Source organism: Primulina tabacum, chromosome 9 (genome assembly GCF_025594145.1).
Source record: "Primulina tabacum isolate GXHZ01 chromosome 9, ASM2559414v2, whole genome shotgun sequence".
Lineage (NCBI taxonomy): Eukaryota > Viridiplantae > Streptophyta > Magnoliopsida > Lamiales > Gesneriaceae > Primulina > Primulina tabacum.
The window spans coordinates 400852-417702 of NC_134558.1; the positions used below are offsets into that span (position 1 = coordinate 400852).

At 36.6% G+C, this 16851-nt stretch overlaps 1 protein-coding gene across 7 annotated transcripts in view; it reads left to right on the forward strand.

The window, feature by feature from the left end:
* LOC142556499 (uncharacterized) overlaps positions 1 to 15762 on the forward strand; it is a 38917-nt gene extending 23155 nt beyond the window's left edge. For 3 of the 7 annotated variants that reach the window (XM_075667947.1, XM_075667952.1, XM_075667953.1), the window contains 9 exons: positions 10285 to 10377; positions 11089 to 11258; positions 11396 to 11950; positions 12052 to 12132; positions 12409 to 12494; positions 13163 to 13924; positions 14566 to 14716; positions 14809 to 14948; positions 15247 to 15762. In XM_075667947.1, coding sequence (XP_075524062.1) covers positions 10285 to 10377; positions 11089 to 11258; positions 11396 to 11950; positions 12052 to 12132; positions 12409 to 12494; positions 13163 to 13924; positions 14566 to 14716; positions 14809 to 14881 — 1971 coding nt within the window. In that variant the 3' untranslated portion in view covers positions 14882 to 14948; positions 15247 to 15762. Of the gene's footprint in view, positions 1 to 10284; positions 10378 to 11088; positions 11259 to 11395; positions 11951 to 12051; positions 12133 to 12408; positions 12495 to 13162; positions 13925 to 14565; positions 14717 to 14808; positions 15165 to 15214 lie in introns of those variants that run through there. The other 4 variants (XM_075667951.1, XM_075667950.1, XM_075667949.1 and 1 more) reach the window with 4 other exon arrangements.
* The last annotated feature ends 1089 nt before the right edge of the window (positions 15763 to 16851 follow it).

The following is a 16851-nucleotide window of genomic DNA, read 5'->3' on the forward strand; positions in this document are numbered from 1 at the left end:
TGCTTTATCCCAATAAGCCCAGCATCGCATTATTTAAAAAAGAGCCCAGAAACATCAGGAAAAAAATGGACTATACAACAGCGATGATGGGCTCAAGCTCTCGAACATCCAACAGTGATGCTGAGTTACTTCAGCAAGGACGGTTTCGCAACCATCACAGACCATGCCAATTTCTGAAACTTCTCTGCAAATTACCATTCATAAATTGAATGGCAGTAACTACTTGGAATGGGCTCAATTTGTCCGGCTAGTGATTGATGGAAAGTGAAAATCGGGCTTCTTGACCGGGGAAACAAATTCTCCAGCCATCGATGATCCCAAATATCTCCAATGACGCTCGGAAGACTCCATGATCACTGCTTGGCTTATTAAATCCATGGAACCTACTGTGGGAAAGCCATTCCTTTTTTTGCCCACTACCTGTGACGTTTGGGAAGCAGTAAAGGAAATCATTCCCACTTATTCGAATTAAACACAAAGATGTGGAGGATGCAACAAGGTAACAAAAATGTAAACACATATTACAATGAAGTGATGATTTTGTGGCAGGAATTGGATATGTTTGAAGAAGAAAAATGAGAAATCCTCATGACAGCTCTAGGTACAAGAAGAAAGTTGAAAGGAGTAGAGTTTTTGTTTTCTTGGCTGGCCTAAACAAAGAACTCGATGAGGTCAGCGGCTGGATTCTGGGTCGCAAGCCTCTGCCCTTTATTCGTGAAGTTTTTTCTGAAATTTGGAGAGAAGAGGCTCGTTGATTTGTAATGCTAAAGGGAATAACCTACCAGAAAGTTGAAGAGTTCAGCCCTTATATCTCAGTCTTAATCGTTAATACAACGAGATCGAAATCATAATCATGCATGAGAATACGAGAAACCAAATAAAATCTCTACTGGATCACCACCGAAAAGCTAACTGCTCTAGCCACTGTCCTGGCCGTCCGAACCGTGGAATGAGGTGTCCAAGATGAAAACAAGGACGTTAGTGACAATTCACCAATATGAGAATGTACGAGTATACAAACCGATATAATGTATGTGATGCAATATGCTCAGATATCAAGGATGTCAAAAATCTCATGCTCAGTCTAGTGGCGCCTAAGTATGTAGTCTCTGATCTGCTTTAGGCATGTTTTGGCTCTCATACTCATCATTAAGACGTGAACCTACAATGTCTAGGGTCATCAGAGCCTACGGGTCTCGTGAGACATTGTAGCTCTCGATACCCAACCGTCTACGATGGAGAAGAAGGCTGAACGGCCCCAACGAACGAGGTATATCTCTAAAGATATCAGATCCAACGTGCTATGTCATGCATAATATATCAAAACAGTAAAACATGTATCATGCAACAGATAAATATGGAGCATATAAGTGTGTATACTACGCTTGGATATCTCAGTCAGTACATCACGTACCTCACAAGCAATCTGACAGAAAGTTTACTCGTCTGAACCTTGACCATAGCAACATATTGAAATTACTATCATTCCAGATCCAGAATTACTAAATATGCTTCAAAGTTCTTCCTAATGATCCTTAAATCACTAATTAAGCCTTTAAGATTATACCTGCGTCCGTCGTCAGCCCGCTGATGACGTCTCGATCTGCGTGTCCTAGTTCATCGACCCTTCCTCGAGTAGACACTAGCTTCAAAGCTTCCCAACACCAAACTGCCCTATAATCTGGCCACAAAACCTGACGTCTCGATCTGCGTGTCCTAGTTCATCGATCCTTCATCGAGTCGACACTAGCTCCAAAGCTTCCCAACACTAAACTGCCCTATAAACTGGCTAGAAAACCTAAAGTATATGGTTTGAACTCTAGAGAAGCCGAGGAAAAGCAGTGTAAAAAACAAATTAAATCAGCTTCCATTTATAGAATGCATTCGGACTAGTTCAGAAGATCTGAACTCAATCCACGTATTATAATCTCATTCGTTTAGTTGGATTTCACGGGATAATGTAATCTGAAGTTGATTGAGCAGTTCATTTTAAATTCGATGGGTCCTAAATGTTGATCCTCAATTAATGAATTCTTTAATAATGCTTAATTAACAACTCTTTAATTATGTCTTTATTAGTATTTCATTCTAAATAAAGAATCGGGTCATTACATCCTCCTCTCTTTACAAAGATTTCGTCCTCGAAATCAGAGCTGATGTACAATACTGACGTACAATACAACTGAATAATATACAACTCATGATTACAACGGCACAACTCGAAACAAATGCGGATACTCTGAGCACATACGGTTCTCTAACTCTCAAGTCGCCTCTGCAGTACCTCGGCATGGCCATTGCACTAGAACAAGTGGAATAGTCTTGTTTCTGAGCTTCTTCTCTTTCCTACTCAGGTGTAAGAGCGGCTGCTCGACATAAGTCAAGCCTTCTTCAAGTTGAACATCTGTCGGATCAAAAACGTGATATTCATCTACTACATACCTTCGTAGCAACTATACATGAAAGACATTGTGAATGCTGGAGAGATACAATGGTAAAGCCAATCGATACGCCCAATTTCCAACACATTCCAATATCTCGGAAGGTCCAAGGACTCTTGGGGCTAATTTTCCCTTGAGTCCAAATCTCATCGACCTGCGGAATGATGAAACTTTAAGGAATACTTTTTCTTCTAGCTGAAATTGTAGGGATCTACGCTTGGTATTTGCGTAACTCGCTTGACGATCTTGTGCAGTTTTAATTATCTTCTTGATCAGTTCCACTTGTTCAATCGCTTGTTGCACTAATTCAGGTCCTTGCACTTGTAGTCCTTCTGCTTCATCCCAAAACAATGGAGTACGACAACGTCTACCATACAATGCTTCGAATGGAGCCATACCGATGCTGCTATGGTAGCTATTGTTATACGCAAACTCCATAAGCAGTAGATGAGCATGTCATGCTGGTCCAAAATCCATAGTACAAGCACGTAGGATGATAGGTTGTACTCAGGCTAAATGTCGTTCCCAACGCTTTCTGAAAACTTCCCCAGAACCTTGAGGTAAAACGTGGGTCTCTGTCACTGACTATACTTGTTGGCACAATATTAAGAATATCTTGGATGTATAGTCTTGCCATACTATCGAAACTATATCTCCGACTACACGGAATGAAATATACTGACTTAGTCAGTCGGTCTACGACCACCCAAATGACGTCACAATTCTTGGAAGACAACGACAAGTGGGTGACAAAATCCATCACATGCTCCCACTTCCATTTAGGGATAGGAAGATTTTGAAATAATCCTCCTGGTCGTTGATGTTCAGCTATCACTTGCTGATAAACCAAACACTTGGTTACAAATTGGTAAACACAACTTCTCTTCATACCTTTCCACCAAACCTAGTCTTCAAATCCTTATACATTTTCATGCTTCCAGTGTGGATACTCAACTTACTCCTATGGGTTTGAGATAAAATCTCGTCTTTTAAATTAGAATCCTCTGGAACTACAATTCTCTCTGACAGAAACAAGGTTCCATCTGTTTGAAACGCAAACCCAGATGTGTTGTCTCTGTTAGCTGATCTTGCTAAATTTTACAGCTTCGTGTCAGAAAATTGTGCTTATCTGATTCTGGCATACAATGCCGGTTGAGTTAAATGCTCGTTACTTGAATGTCTTCCATTTTTTTATGACAGAAGTGAAAACCCAGAGAACAACAATCTTGGATTACACTTGTTTCTATGGACGTAACATTCTTTGAGGGTCAATCATACTATCACGATACTCATCTTCGGGGGGCGAAGGGTTTTAGTGAAGATGATTGTAAAGATAGTATATTTTTAAATGAATCTGACTTATCCATTGAATTTAAAGAAAATGACATTAATTTGGGATCCTCTCCGTTAATTCCATATCAAAATCGAACTGCTGAAATATCAGAGACGTGTGGGGAACGATTCAAAGTCTTTGTCTACTAAAAGGAATACCTTAAAAACAAGAGAAAGGAGAACACTCTCTTCTAGCATGACTGAGAATCTGACAAGAGGATAAATCATAAAGTTCATTCTTTAGGTAATCCTGACTCCAATCAAAGTGATTCCTACGCTCTCAGAAACGGTGTTAGGTTATGCACTATCCATACTTTGCCCAATTTTGTCTCTTATGATCATGTGTCAACTCCCTTTCTAGCTTTTCTCACAAATCTCGAGTGTGGTCATTCCAAAAACTGTACATAAAGCTGTAAATGTACCTGAGTGGAGGGAATGCCTTTAGGTGGAAATCCGTTACAAGCTTCGTTTTGGGATCTCATCGTGGCTAATATGTCGAAAAAATTGGCAAGTTGGAAAAAATATTTTTTTATCAAGAGGGGGAAGATTAACATCGATATCATCGGTTTTAAATGCAATTCCGATAGTTTGGAGCTCGAGCTAGCAGCAGATCCATAAGTTGATTCAGCCACCACAGTGGATATGTTTTAGGGTGCCTAAAGGTATAGCGGAGTTGATGGAGAAGATTTCAAGAAACTTTTTATGGGATGGAGCGGATGGTGATGTACATAACCACTTGGTTGCGTGGGAACATGTGCGCAAACCTAAGGAAAAAGGCGGATTGGGTGTTGGGAATATTATATTGAGAAACAAGGCCTTGTTGGGGAAGTGGTGGTGGAGATTTTATGCGGAAAATGGTACGTTGTGGAAGAATATCATTGTAAGTATATATGGTTTACAAGATAATGGGTGGGATGCAGGGTTGGCAAGAAAGGTTACGTTTAGGTGCCCATAGAAGTTTATTTCTCGAATATACCCGACTTTTCAACAGCGTATTTCAATTAAGGTTAGAGGAGGTAACAAGGCTAGATTTTGGGGGGACATGTGGTGGGGGGATTCTTCTTTTAAAGAACTTTTTCCGGCATTATTTCAGTTATCAGAAGTTCATAATTTGCCTATTTGTCATTTTGTCCAATTTGATAATGCCCACGTCTATTCAATCATGGGATTTTCATTTTAGAAGGGCTGTTAGAGATGTAGAGCTTTTTCAGGTGTCCGAGTTATTAGGTGTGTTAAAGAGAACTAGGTTGATTGAAGGGGTAGATGATTTTCGTGTGTGGACAGGGGATTTTTCTGGTATTTTCTCAGTCAAATCCTTCTTCGAGTTTTTTTTTCCACACACTCGTTTTCGCGTTTTTCCTCTTTTCCATCATGTTTGGAAGGTTCCGATTCCAAAAAGATTCAAGTATTTTCGTGGACAGCGACTCAGGGTAAGCTACGACCTCGGAGATGATGCAAAAAAGATGTCCTTCAATTGCTGTGTCCAAATTGGTGTGTGTTGTGTAGAAATGAAACAGAAACCCAGGATCATATGCTCATCCATTGTCCATTCACGACCGGATTGTGGTCTAGAGCCTTGCAAGAGTTTGGATTGGTTTGGGTGATGCCGAAGTCAACGAGGGATCTATTCTCTTTGGATTTAGGACAGCTAACCGGTACGAGGGGAAGGATTTTTTGGCAATTCGTGGTTCATTACATATGCTGGATCGTATGACTGGAAAGAAATAGAAGAATTTTTGATGATAAGGAAGAAACTAGAGAAGATTGCTGGGAAAGAATCAAGATCAGAGTTGCTATGGGGATTGGCAATCATGATGATTTCAAGAATGTCTCCATATTAGATATATTGCGAGATTGGGCTTATGTATATCATTAAGATAAATTTGATATTATGTATTTCATGATGAAAGTGGACCACTAGTCCACTGATGTACTCAGTACTTATCATATGATTAATAAAATAAAGTTTCTTATATAAAAAAAAGACTATACACAAATATATGGGGTTACTCGATCGAGAGAAGGAATAGTGTATTCACAACGGAAGTACATTTGGACCTCTTAGAGGAGACGTGTGAGCGGATGCAAGCCTGCTGATACTCCAATAAAGACCAATGTGAATCTTGGAGAGGTGAAAGGAGGTCTTGCTTACTGGCATATATCAAAGATTAGTTGGGAAGTTAATTTATTTGTCTCATATTCGACCAGATATAGCTTTTGCTGTGAGTTTGATAAGCCAGTTCATGCATTCTCCTTATAAGCAACATCTTGAAGTTGTATTTCGTATTCTTCGATATCTGAAGGCCACTCCTTGAAAATGTTTGTTCTTTAAGAAAAACAGGGCAAAAAAGTTGAAATCTATACTGATGTTGACTGGGCTGGGTTAATCACCGATAAAAGATCTATATCGGGATATACGCTTCTATGGGGCAACATAGTTACTTGGAGAAGCAAAAACAAAGTGTTGTTTCTAGAATTAGTGCAGAAGCTGAATTTCGATCAATGACCCAAGTAGTGTGTGAAGGATTGTGGTTAAAAAAGGTTCTCGAAGATCTTAGACAAACATTTAATCTTCCCATGAGATTTTATTTTTTACATAACAAATCTGCTATGAGCATTGCTCATAATCCCGTGTCACAAGACGTGACGAAACATGTTGAAATTGATAGACATTTCGTCAAGGAGAAACTTGATGGAATAATTTGTACTCCCTTTGTTCCTACCTTGAAACAGCTCTCAGATATATTCACCAAAGGTTTTATGAGACGGTCTTCGAGTTTCATATCATCAAGTTGGGCATGATTGATATCTTTGCACCAACTTGAGGGGAAATGTCGATATATTAGGGATTTTAATATTTTTGTAAAATGGCAATTTACCATAAAATTAGAATGTCACTACTATTTAGGCTAGAACTGTTCCATGAATTACTCTTTTTTGGCCTATTTATTGTACACATATTTAACCTAGAATAATGAAAAATAATATTTTCTCCTCTATCCGACAAGAAGCTTCAATGCTGTTTGAATTATTACGCTAAGATTAGGATGGTAACATCTATATCCTTTTTGAACCAGAGAATACCCAAAAAAAACACACTTTAGAGATTTGGGATCAAGTTTTGTGAGATGAGGACGAATATCCCGCAGAAAGCAAGTACAACCAAATGTTCTAGGTTTAATGGGAAGCAATGGCATATTTGGGAAAAAGACATGGTAAGGAGACTCACCATGAAGAACAGACGACGACATACGATTGATTAGAAAACAAGCTGTGGAAACTGCATCAGCCCAAAATTGTTTAGGAATGTGCATTTGGAATAATAAAGCTCTTGCAGTTTCAAGAAGGTGTCTATTCTCTCTCTCCGCAACCCCATTTTGAGATTGTATGACAAGAGGTTTGATGAAGAATGACATGTTGAGTCACGTAAGTTTGAAAAGATTCTGAGAAGTATTCCTTAGCATTATCACTTCACAATATTTGTAAAAAAAATTTTAAATTGAGTTAGAATCTCAGCTTAAAGAGCTGAGAAACAAAAGAATAACTCAAGACGACTGTTCATTAAATATAACCATGTCATACGGGAATAATCGTCAACAAAATTAACAATATCTAAACTCACTTTGAGACATAACAGGACATGGTTCCCAAACATATAAATGAACTAATTCAAAAGGAGTACTCGCTCGTTTAGTGACTCTTGGGCTGGAGCTAAGACGGTGTTTAGCAAACTGACAAGAAACACAATCTAATGAGGATAGTCTATAAAATTCTGGACAAAGTTTCTTCAACCCTAGGAGAGAAGGATGACCCAACTGAGAACGAGCTTCGCATGGGGTGGTTATTCTAGAACCGACGATGGACTTTGGTACTTGTATATCAAGAATGTGGAGGCCCCCAGACTCATGTCCTTTACCAATAATCTTCTTCGTCGTTAGATCCTGAAATAAACAGTAGTTTGGAAATAACAAGACACGACAGTTAAGATCACGGGTGAGTTTGAGTACAAAAATTAAATTAAAGACAATTGAGGTAAGCTTAAGACGGAGTATTAGGGAATTGAAGGAGTGAGAGTAATTGTGCCCGACCCTAGAACAGCGGAGGTTGACCCATCTGCTAAAATAACTGTAAAAGTAGAGGTATGTGACTGAAATGTAGAGGACAATTTTGATTTACCTGTCATATGATTTGTGGCACGAGAATCAATGACCCACCCGGTGGACGAGAAACAAGACATGTATTTTGTTTACTTGATTTAGCGATGGCAGTAACTAGTGGAGATTTTAATGATCGTCAGCGGAAATCGTGACAGACTGCTCAGAACCCAATTGCGAGGTATGCTGACTCTGGTTTTTTCCTACAATTTCCCGCAATCACATTCCATATGGCCCGACTTATGACAATAATGGCAAACAATACCTCTGAATTCTTGTCCTCGAGTGTCAAGATTGTCATAGTTGCTTGTCCTTACTCCTATACCACCATTTTTGTGTTGCTGTTTTCCAGATTCAGATATGTTATTTCGACCAACAAGAGCACTATTATATCCAACATGTGAAGAATTCTCTGTACACAACACCTTACTAGATGCCTCTTGCAGATATGAAATCTTAGAACTAGAGAGAATATGAGATATAGCAGTTTCAAACTCATGAGGAAGCCCAGTTAAAAAATTCATTACAGCCTTTTTCTCTCGTTGAGCTTGTTGAACTTTCACAACAGAGCTGAGAATGGTAATAACATGTTAAGTTCTTCATAAGTCCTTTTAACCTTCATAAAATTGGTTATAAGAGACCTATCTTGTTTTCTGCAGGATAAAAGGCTTTATACACCTCATAAATGCGAGAAATATTCCCCTTTCCAGAATACAAGAAATCTGGATATTCCATTAGTTCTTCAACAAATTCACAGTGATTAATCAGACCAATTACCTCACAATCAATGGAATTTAGTATTTGTAAAAAAATAACCGAGCGTCCTCTTTCAACCACGTCTATTTTGACTCATCTGTAGGTGGGTTGTTATCAAGGTTCTAAAAGTCGCTAGGCGCTAGTCGGACGGGTGGGGATTAGGCGCCGCTAGGCGGATTTCACAGTATCAACATAATAAGATGAAGTTTGGTTTGCTAAATATACTTTCATTATTTTTAATTGGGCTTCAATTTAAGTTAAAAGTCCAAAAAATGTTAAAAAAAAGACCAAAAAAAAGTATGATTATCTGTATCAATGCTCCGCAGATAAAGACGAACTGTCTTACTCCAATCAAGATAGTTAGAGCCATTTAGTTTATGTTCCGTGATTTTTGCGTACACAGGAACAACGTTAGACACCACTACAGATTTCTTCTCAGCCATATCACCAAAGGGCAGTAAGAACAAAGAAAATAAAGGACTAAATCTGAAATATCAAAAAATAAACTTGAACCTGATGCACAAAAAGTCCCACACCCAAACAGATGCTGACCCAACAAGGTATACTGGAGTGGTATATGGAACAGTGTGAGCGGAATAGTGAAAGCCGAAGACAGGACAAGAAATGTACCTTGATGCGCCGGTGACGCAGCAATGGACCGAAATCTGGGCGATTGCAGATCGGCGAGCGGCGCTTCTTCCTATACCGGTGGTGAAAACAAATTATCACTAAAACATGTGACCTAAATTTCCTTACCCCTGCCACTATTTGTTTGTGCTCTCTGATACCATGTGACAAAATATGAAAGAAGAATACATTTCAGTGTATCTTATTCATTAGTAATATGCACATATATAAAAAGACTTTTAGTCCTATTTAGGAAAGTGGATTAATCAAATCCCTACAAACAATTCCTAAAATCAAGGTAAATCATATTTACATATTTCCTATTTCTATATAGAATCTATAACAGTAAATACTAGTCCTCACATTGTGTTTCTACAATTGGTTTTTTGTGGATAATAATATTTGAAGTTAAAAGTTACTTTTTATACCAAATTATCAATAGTTAATGTGTTAGAGATTAACTGCAGTTGCTATAACAACTCTTATATCTTTTGTGAGGCTCTTGTATTATGTTTTATTGGGCCTAAAGACCGATGAAATTGAAATGAGCCTACTTGCCGATATATCCTTTAGGCTTAAAAAAAGTTGCAGGAAAAAATGAAGGGGCGGTATGATAATTTCATTCAAGTTCATACCAATATATCAAATTGCCTGTCTCCTACCCTCACCCTTAATGTAATAAGAATAATAATAATAACAAAGATATGATGCAGATGCATGGAAACCTTGTAATTGATGATATTATGATTTTAAATCTTCTGTCATCCTTAAATTCTGTGCTAGGATAATATGCTCACATACAAAATGAAAGGCTGTCCATTAACCTCGAAAATATTGTGTGCTAGATCGATTTAAATTACAAATAAAATATTTGCAAATCCAATTTTATTTAAATATTCAATCATTTTAGCAAATGTTATGATTTTGTTGTTGCACCACCCTATTCATTTGTTTTTGGTTCCATCTCTATATAGGTGGTGCAAATTACATGCGGTGGATGGAGGCGTCCTTATTCATTTTTTCTTGGTGATGTGCCAGAGATGAAAAACTGTTTTTCTTTTGTTAAGGTTTGCTCTTTTGTGCCTTTTAATGCAAGTTATCTTGCTTTGAATCTCCTCTTTGTCTTTCTTCCTGGGGGATCATAGGTGTCATATCATTTGATTAATTTTGCATAAGTGAAGTTTCTTTGCCGATAAAGTCATGGGTTTAAGGTATGTCTATTTTGTAGTATTATGAAAAGTCAAAGGTGTATGCATTTGTGGATTGCCTGTGAGAGATTAACTGAACATATTCTGCATTTTACACAAGGCAATCCACCATCAGAGGAACTTTTTTATCTTCTATATATTCATCAAGAACTCATGCTTTCTTACTATGTGTCCATGCTTTCTTGTTATGTATCAAACAAGAGCTAACTTTCAGAAATCTAAAACTTAAGAAATAAGCTTTTTTCTGTTTTTTTTTCAGACTCGCTATTCTTTTCGGAAAACTTTGTGCCATGTTTATGCTTCGACATACACTGGGATTAAATTGGCGAAGAACTAGACAGGGAAAATTGATGTTGTGATGTTAAATGCAAACAAAACCACCTAGTTGATTCTTTTCTTGCTCAAAAATACTGAACTTTTTTTTTATTGGATCAACTCATTTCTATACTGCATTATGATAATCCAGTGTTGAAGATTGTGTATTATAGGTTCAGTGATAGCGTTCTCTGCATGGTTGCTTTAATTTTTTATTAATATTAATACCACTAATCTCTCTATGACTTCTGGCAGGATGATACTATTTATGTTCATAGACATTGGATTCCTGAAAATTGTAGAAAGTTGTATCCTCGAAATCTGCATATCCAGTTTCATGGGAGGGAGATACATTCTTTGTGCTTTATCTCTTCCTCTAGTTGGATTGCAACAGGTTGTGAAGATGGAACTGTGCGCTTGACAAGGTATGCCAACTTTTTCTCCATAGCAGAACAAAGATATCCAATGCCAAGTGGATAAATTGTCATTTGCAGCCAAGTCATCAATCATCTTTACCAAATTTTCAGTCTTTTGCAAGGTAATATTGTGATAAATGTTTCAGGTATGAACCAGATACAAGGACTTGGTCAGTTTCAAAGCTTCTTGGGGAACATGTTGGAGGATCAGCTGTACGATCCATAGCCTGCGTGTCAGAGTCATTTATGTTTATTCCAGATGGGGTTTGTGAAAACACTGAGGCCTTTGAGGACCAAGAGAATATTTTTATTTTAATTTCTGTTGGCGCAAAAAGGGTTATAACTGCATGGAAACAAACAACTGGGATGAGCAAAATACCCTTTGACACTCAATCTAGTGAATCAAATAAAATAGTTGGAAATAACTTCACTAGTTCATTTACCGCAGAAACCCCGTCTTTGTCCTTTCAGTGGCTTTCCACTGATATGCCACTCAAATTGTCTACTTATGGGAAGATACAAAACACAAAGAAAGTTCATGGTACCGCTGAAAATCTTAGTTTGATGACGGTTGGCATTATTTCTGGTGAATCACTTTCATCAAAATACAGGAAAACAGACTTAAACCTTGAAGATAATCATGAAAATGACTGGAGATACCTTGGTGCCTCTGCTTTTCTCGTTAAAGATGCTAGATCCAGGTCTATTTAAAGTAACAAGCGTACATTTATTTCTGTTATTTTCTTTGTCCATTATCTATCTGGTGTATTATATATAAGAATCATGATCTCTTCTTCTGCAGGATTTCTGTCTGTTTTGTTGTTGTTGCTTGCTCAGACGCCACAGTTACATTACGGGCTCTTGTGATGCCTATTCAACGTTGGTTCGTGTTGAATTCCCCCCAATTAGTTCCTTTACATTTCGATGGATTTTTTGTGTTTGTTCTTCTTAATTTTGTTTCTTTTGTTCTTTTTACTTCGAAATATATTCATGTCTTTTCTGGAAAATGCTACTTCTGTTGATGAGTTATTGTTCAAATAATTAAATTTTTAGATTGGATTTTCTGCAACTTCCATTGGTGTCTCGGAATCTTTTGAAGTGGGAAATAATTAGGATTTTTCCCCCTAATTTTCTTTCGCTTCTATATATTTCACGGCAGGTTTGTTGTTGCCTTGTTGTCCCCTTTGCCGTCACCTGTGCTAGCTTTGCAGCATGTTGTCATTCCTAAGCTTCCACCATCTAAAGGTTAGTTAAAGTATTAATCTAGCAAAAACAGGTCCAAGATTTTAATCATATAGTTTGTGTTAGTCAAAGTTGCATCTTACCACTTCTTTACTTATTCATAATAGCTCAATTTCAAATTCATAATATCTTGATCCTGGCATTATAGTGATGCTATGGTTTAGCTCATGCATCTTACTGTCTCCTCTTTCAAAAAATTATTTATTTGACAGGTTTAAACAAATATGTGAATAAAAATGGTTAGTCCAATTCGAGGACTAAAGTGTATAATCAAATCCTAATAGTTAATGTTATTCACAGAGCTTCCAAGTTGGTATTTTAGTTGAATGATATGCGTATATGTTTTACATGTGTAGTGTTTTGGAAGTTAAAAATGGGATGAAATACTTTATTGATCTATGTTGAATGAATAGATTTACAGAATTTTTATAGATTCTAGTTCTACCTGATTCCCCTAAACTAAGGAATCTAATCAGATATCAATCTAATAAAAAATAAAAAATTTGAAATTAAGATAAAAGACCATCTTAACTACCAATTATTTAAAATAATTATCTTAATAAACAACCTGCACTTAGTATTTCAATTTGTGTAGTTGGAAATTATGACAGATGATTCACCCAGATTTTTTCTCCTTGAAGTCCAATGAGGTTTTTCTTGCTGCTTTTCAGCGTCCAATTTTTCAGGAAACATGCTGTTTGGAAGTCTTTACTTGGCAATCTGTGGATCCACTGATGGAAGCATTTCATTTTGGGATCTGACTGAATCTGTCGAAAACTTTATGCTGCGGATATCAAGTCTTCAGACAGAAAGCTACATGGAATTACAGAAAAGGCCACGCACTGGTAGGGGAAGTCAAGGGGGTCGATGGTGGCGATCCATGTATACTCCAAATAATTTTAAGAAGATATCAGGTGAACCTAATGTTTTGAGAAAACAAAGTAGCCCTGGTTTATTCTCTTTGCAACCCCAGGAACCTGAAATGCAAAGTCACGTGTGTGGAGCATCTGAAATCTCTCTTTCTGAACAAACAAAGCCTCGGGTATCTCCCCAAGTCAGAGAGCAGGCTTCAGAACAGAAAAAGAATGAATCAATCCCTGAAACAACAATATTGGCTGCTGCACATGTCTTAAATAATGTCCACCAGTCTGGGGTCAATTGCCTTCATGTCTCAGATGTTAAGCACCTCCAACTTTCTGACTCTAGGTTCTGTTTCTATGTTGTAAGTGGCGGTGATGATCAAGCAGTTAATTTATTTAAATGTGACTTGGAAAGAAATTACAGTCAGAACTCTGAGACTATCACCGCTAAATTAGATTGTGTTCTGCCGACTATCTTGAGCAATTACACTAACCGTTGTCGAATCCTAAACCATCAGATGAAGGTTTTCTGTCTGGATAAGATCATCTCTGCTCACAGCTCTGCTGTCAAAGGTACTTTTATCTTTATTCAACCAGAAGTCTTTCAACTTTTCCCTTCTTCTCCTTATTTTTTTAGAGCAACTTAGTTGTTAAAGACAAATTTTGAGGAGCTTGTTGTTTATCATGATAATTTAATTTAACAAGATAAATTTGTTAGGATTGGAAGTAGGTTTGTTGATAGTTGGCGTATGAACAAGGGTGTAAACAAACCAAATTGAGCAGAATATGAATAAAATTTTAAAGTTTAAATTAGATATATTTTAGTTAGAGTACGATTCAAACCTCGAATAGTTAAAAAAATTTGGCTCGAATAAGAGCTCGAGTTCAGCTCGAAAGCTTCAAACATGTTCACAACCTATTATCAAAAGGTTCAAAATATATTTATTTAATATATAATTGTATTATGTTCAAAAAATATTAAAGCTCACTAGCAGCTCAAATTTAATTATTTAGAATACAAATCAAATTTTTTTAAATAGACTTGAAAAACTCGCGAATTGGCTCGATACATTTACACCCATCATATTATACCCTTCATTTGCACAGCAGTCTTGTAACATTGTGCACAAAATATTTCGTAAGGAAACAATGGTGGATGCTGAAACATTTTTTTTTAATATATTTTTTCCCCCTTACTCCCCACTAAACCAAAGGTGTATGGACGGATGGGAGCTGGGTTTTTTCTACTAGTGTTGACCAGCGAGTCAGGTGCTGGAAGCTTGACCAAGGTAGACTCATCGAGTTCGCACATCTCATTATTAGCGTGCCTGAGCCAGAGGCAATGGATGTCAATACTTGTGGCAGGTGATTATTTTTATTGTTTGCTGTAGTTTTACCTTATGTTTCATACTTGTTTAGCTGATTTTTGACTCTTTTTTTTGCCACTGTGATTCTAGAAATCATTATCAGATTACAGTTGCTGGAAGAGGAATGCAGATGGTTGAATTCTATGCGGAGAATGAAGTATAGATAGTTTTGGTTTGGGGCAGGAGACGAGCCCTTTTTCCCAGCCATGATAAAGTTAAACTTGTTTTATGTATGTTCTATTATTGGGTGTTTTAAAATCACCGCTTAGTCTGCATGCTACTCTTGAACTCTTGTCAAGGAATGAATTGATTTCCTGTCTGCGATGGGAAAATATATTATAATAAACTGATTTATATCCTAAATTATAGCCTACATTTAAAAAAAATCTACTTCTGTACAAAACGAAAAGAATGCATCGTAATAAATTTTAAGGATAGGAGGATGTCTTAGATTTAGTGCATTTCTTGACAACGTGTTCCTTGACAATCCCTTGAGTTTTGGATATAATGATGGTTTCTGACTTGCAGATTCCTGTCGAGAATTGTGAAGAACTCAGAGGCTTTGTAAAGTATTAGTTGGATGGTTTATCATGAATGCGTGGCCCAGCTTGATCAGTCCTTGTACCTGCTCTCTTGCAAAGTGATGCTCAGTTCCTAGATGGTTTGTCTGGTTATGAAGGGTTGGGATGGAACCAATACGTAGTACTGCTTGATGGTCATGAAATAAGTTGGCATGGTGTAACTGATCAATGACAAAATCTTGGAGAATTGCCCTTGAGCAGATAATTTGGCATGTAGTGGCCATGGACCAGTAATCCAGCTTTGACATTGGACGTGCACTGTCTCTTGCTTCTTGGTTTTCAAGGAAACTAATTAATTTGGTAGGAAATGCAATCTATCACGAAATTTAGGCAGTGCTTCCAAATGCTTAAAAAAATGATTATGGGTTTTTAATTTACAAAATTTGTGTCCATAATCATTTTTTTCGTTTACAAACACCATTTTAATCCAGTTTGAATCTCAAAAGGCATTTCCTTGGTTGAAATTTTTTATATTATAGAACTTTCTTGTCCCGGTGTTTGGTTCACATATAGATTTCTGTATATTATTAATTTTTTTAATTATATCAAATCTAATATTAATTTGTAACAGTTAAATCTTTTCAAGTTGTTTGAAAAATTAATCATAATTTTAATCATAATAAATCAAACTACACACGATAAAAAGTATGACTTATCCATAAATAATTCTATCAGCCAAAAAAAAAAGGAAAAGAAAAAATTATATCAGCCAAAGTAAAGGCAACCTTGGTTTATTTGGGGGACTCGTTTTGGAAGACTTGTATATTTATTTCACTTTTTGAAGGTTATGTTTTCATTATTGGCTTGTTTTTTTTTCTTTCCCCATAGATTTTAGACTAATACTCTTGTGATTCTCTAAATATTTCTCCCCAAAAGAATTCTTATGTTCCGAAGATCCAAATCTCTTTTCGAATGCTGTTAAAAAACTCTTTCCAGGTTGCAATCAATTGGTTTCTTCTAAGCCAATCGTACCATTTTAGGGCATCCCCATAAAAATGAAATGAAGCAATGATTAATCGTCGAGGATTTGGAGTATCATAGAAACCAAAATACCTTTTTTATGCAACCAAAAATTTTCTAAGGTCCGATTTGGTGAGTAAATCTTCAACACCTCTGGGTGTTGGTCAGAAATAAAAGGGTCTGTGAAACTCTTACTTAAAAACATATAGTAATTTCGAAAATGTTTAGTTTAAATAGAGAAAATAAAATATTAAAATTTCGGCAGAGTTTCTATATAATTAAAACTTGTCACATGTATCAAACAACACCATTGAAAACTTAAACATTCAAACTCAACTATTAATTATCAAAATAAGGAAGTTTTTCTTCAAAACTAACCATATAATTCTATTATTATTCATATACATTACGAGCAAAATATATTATTCTTTGCAAAATTAACAAAAAACATTCTTCTCTCTTTCCTCCGTACTATGCATATGCTTCCTTCTACTTCGACGATCTAGGAGAAAAGCTAATCTTTCTTATCTGCATCACATGAAAATAACTGGAATGAGTTTATAAAACTCAACGAATAGGAATCTACAAATCA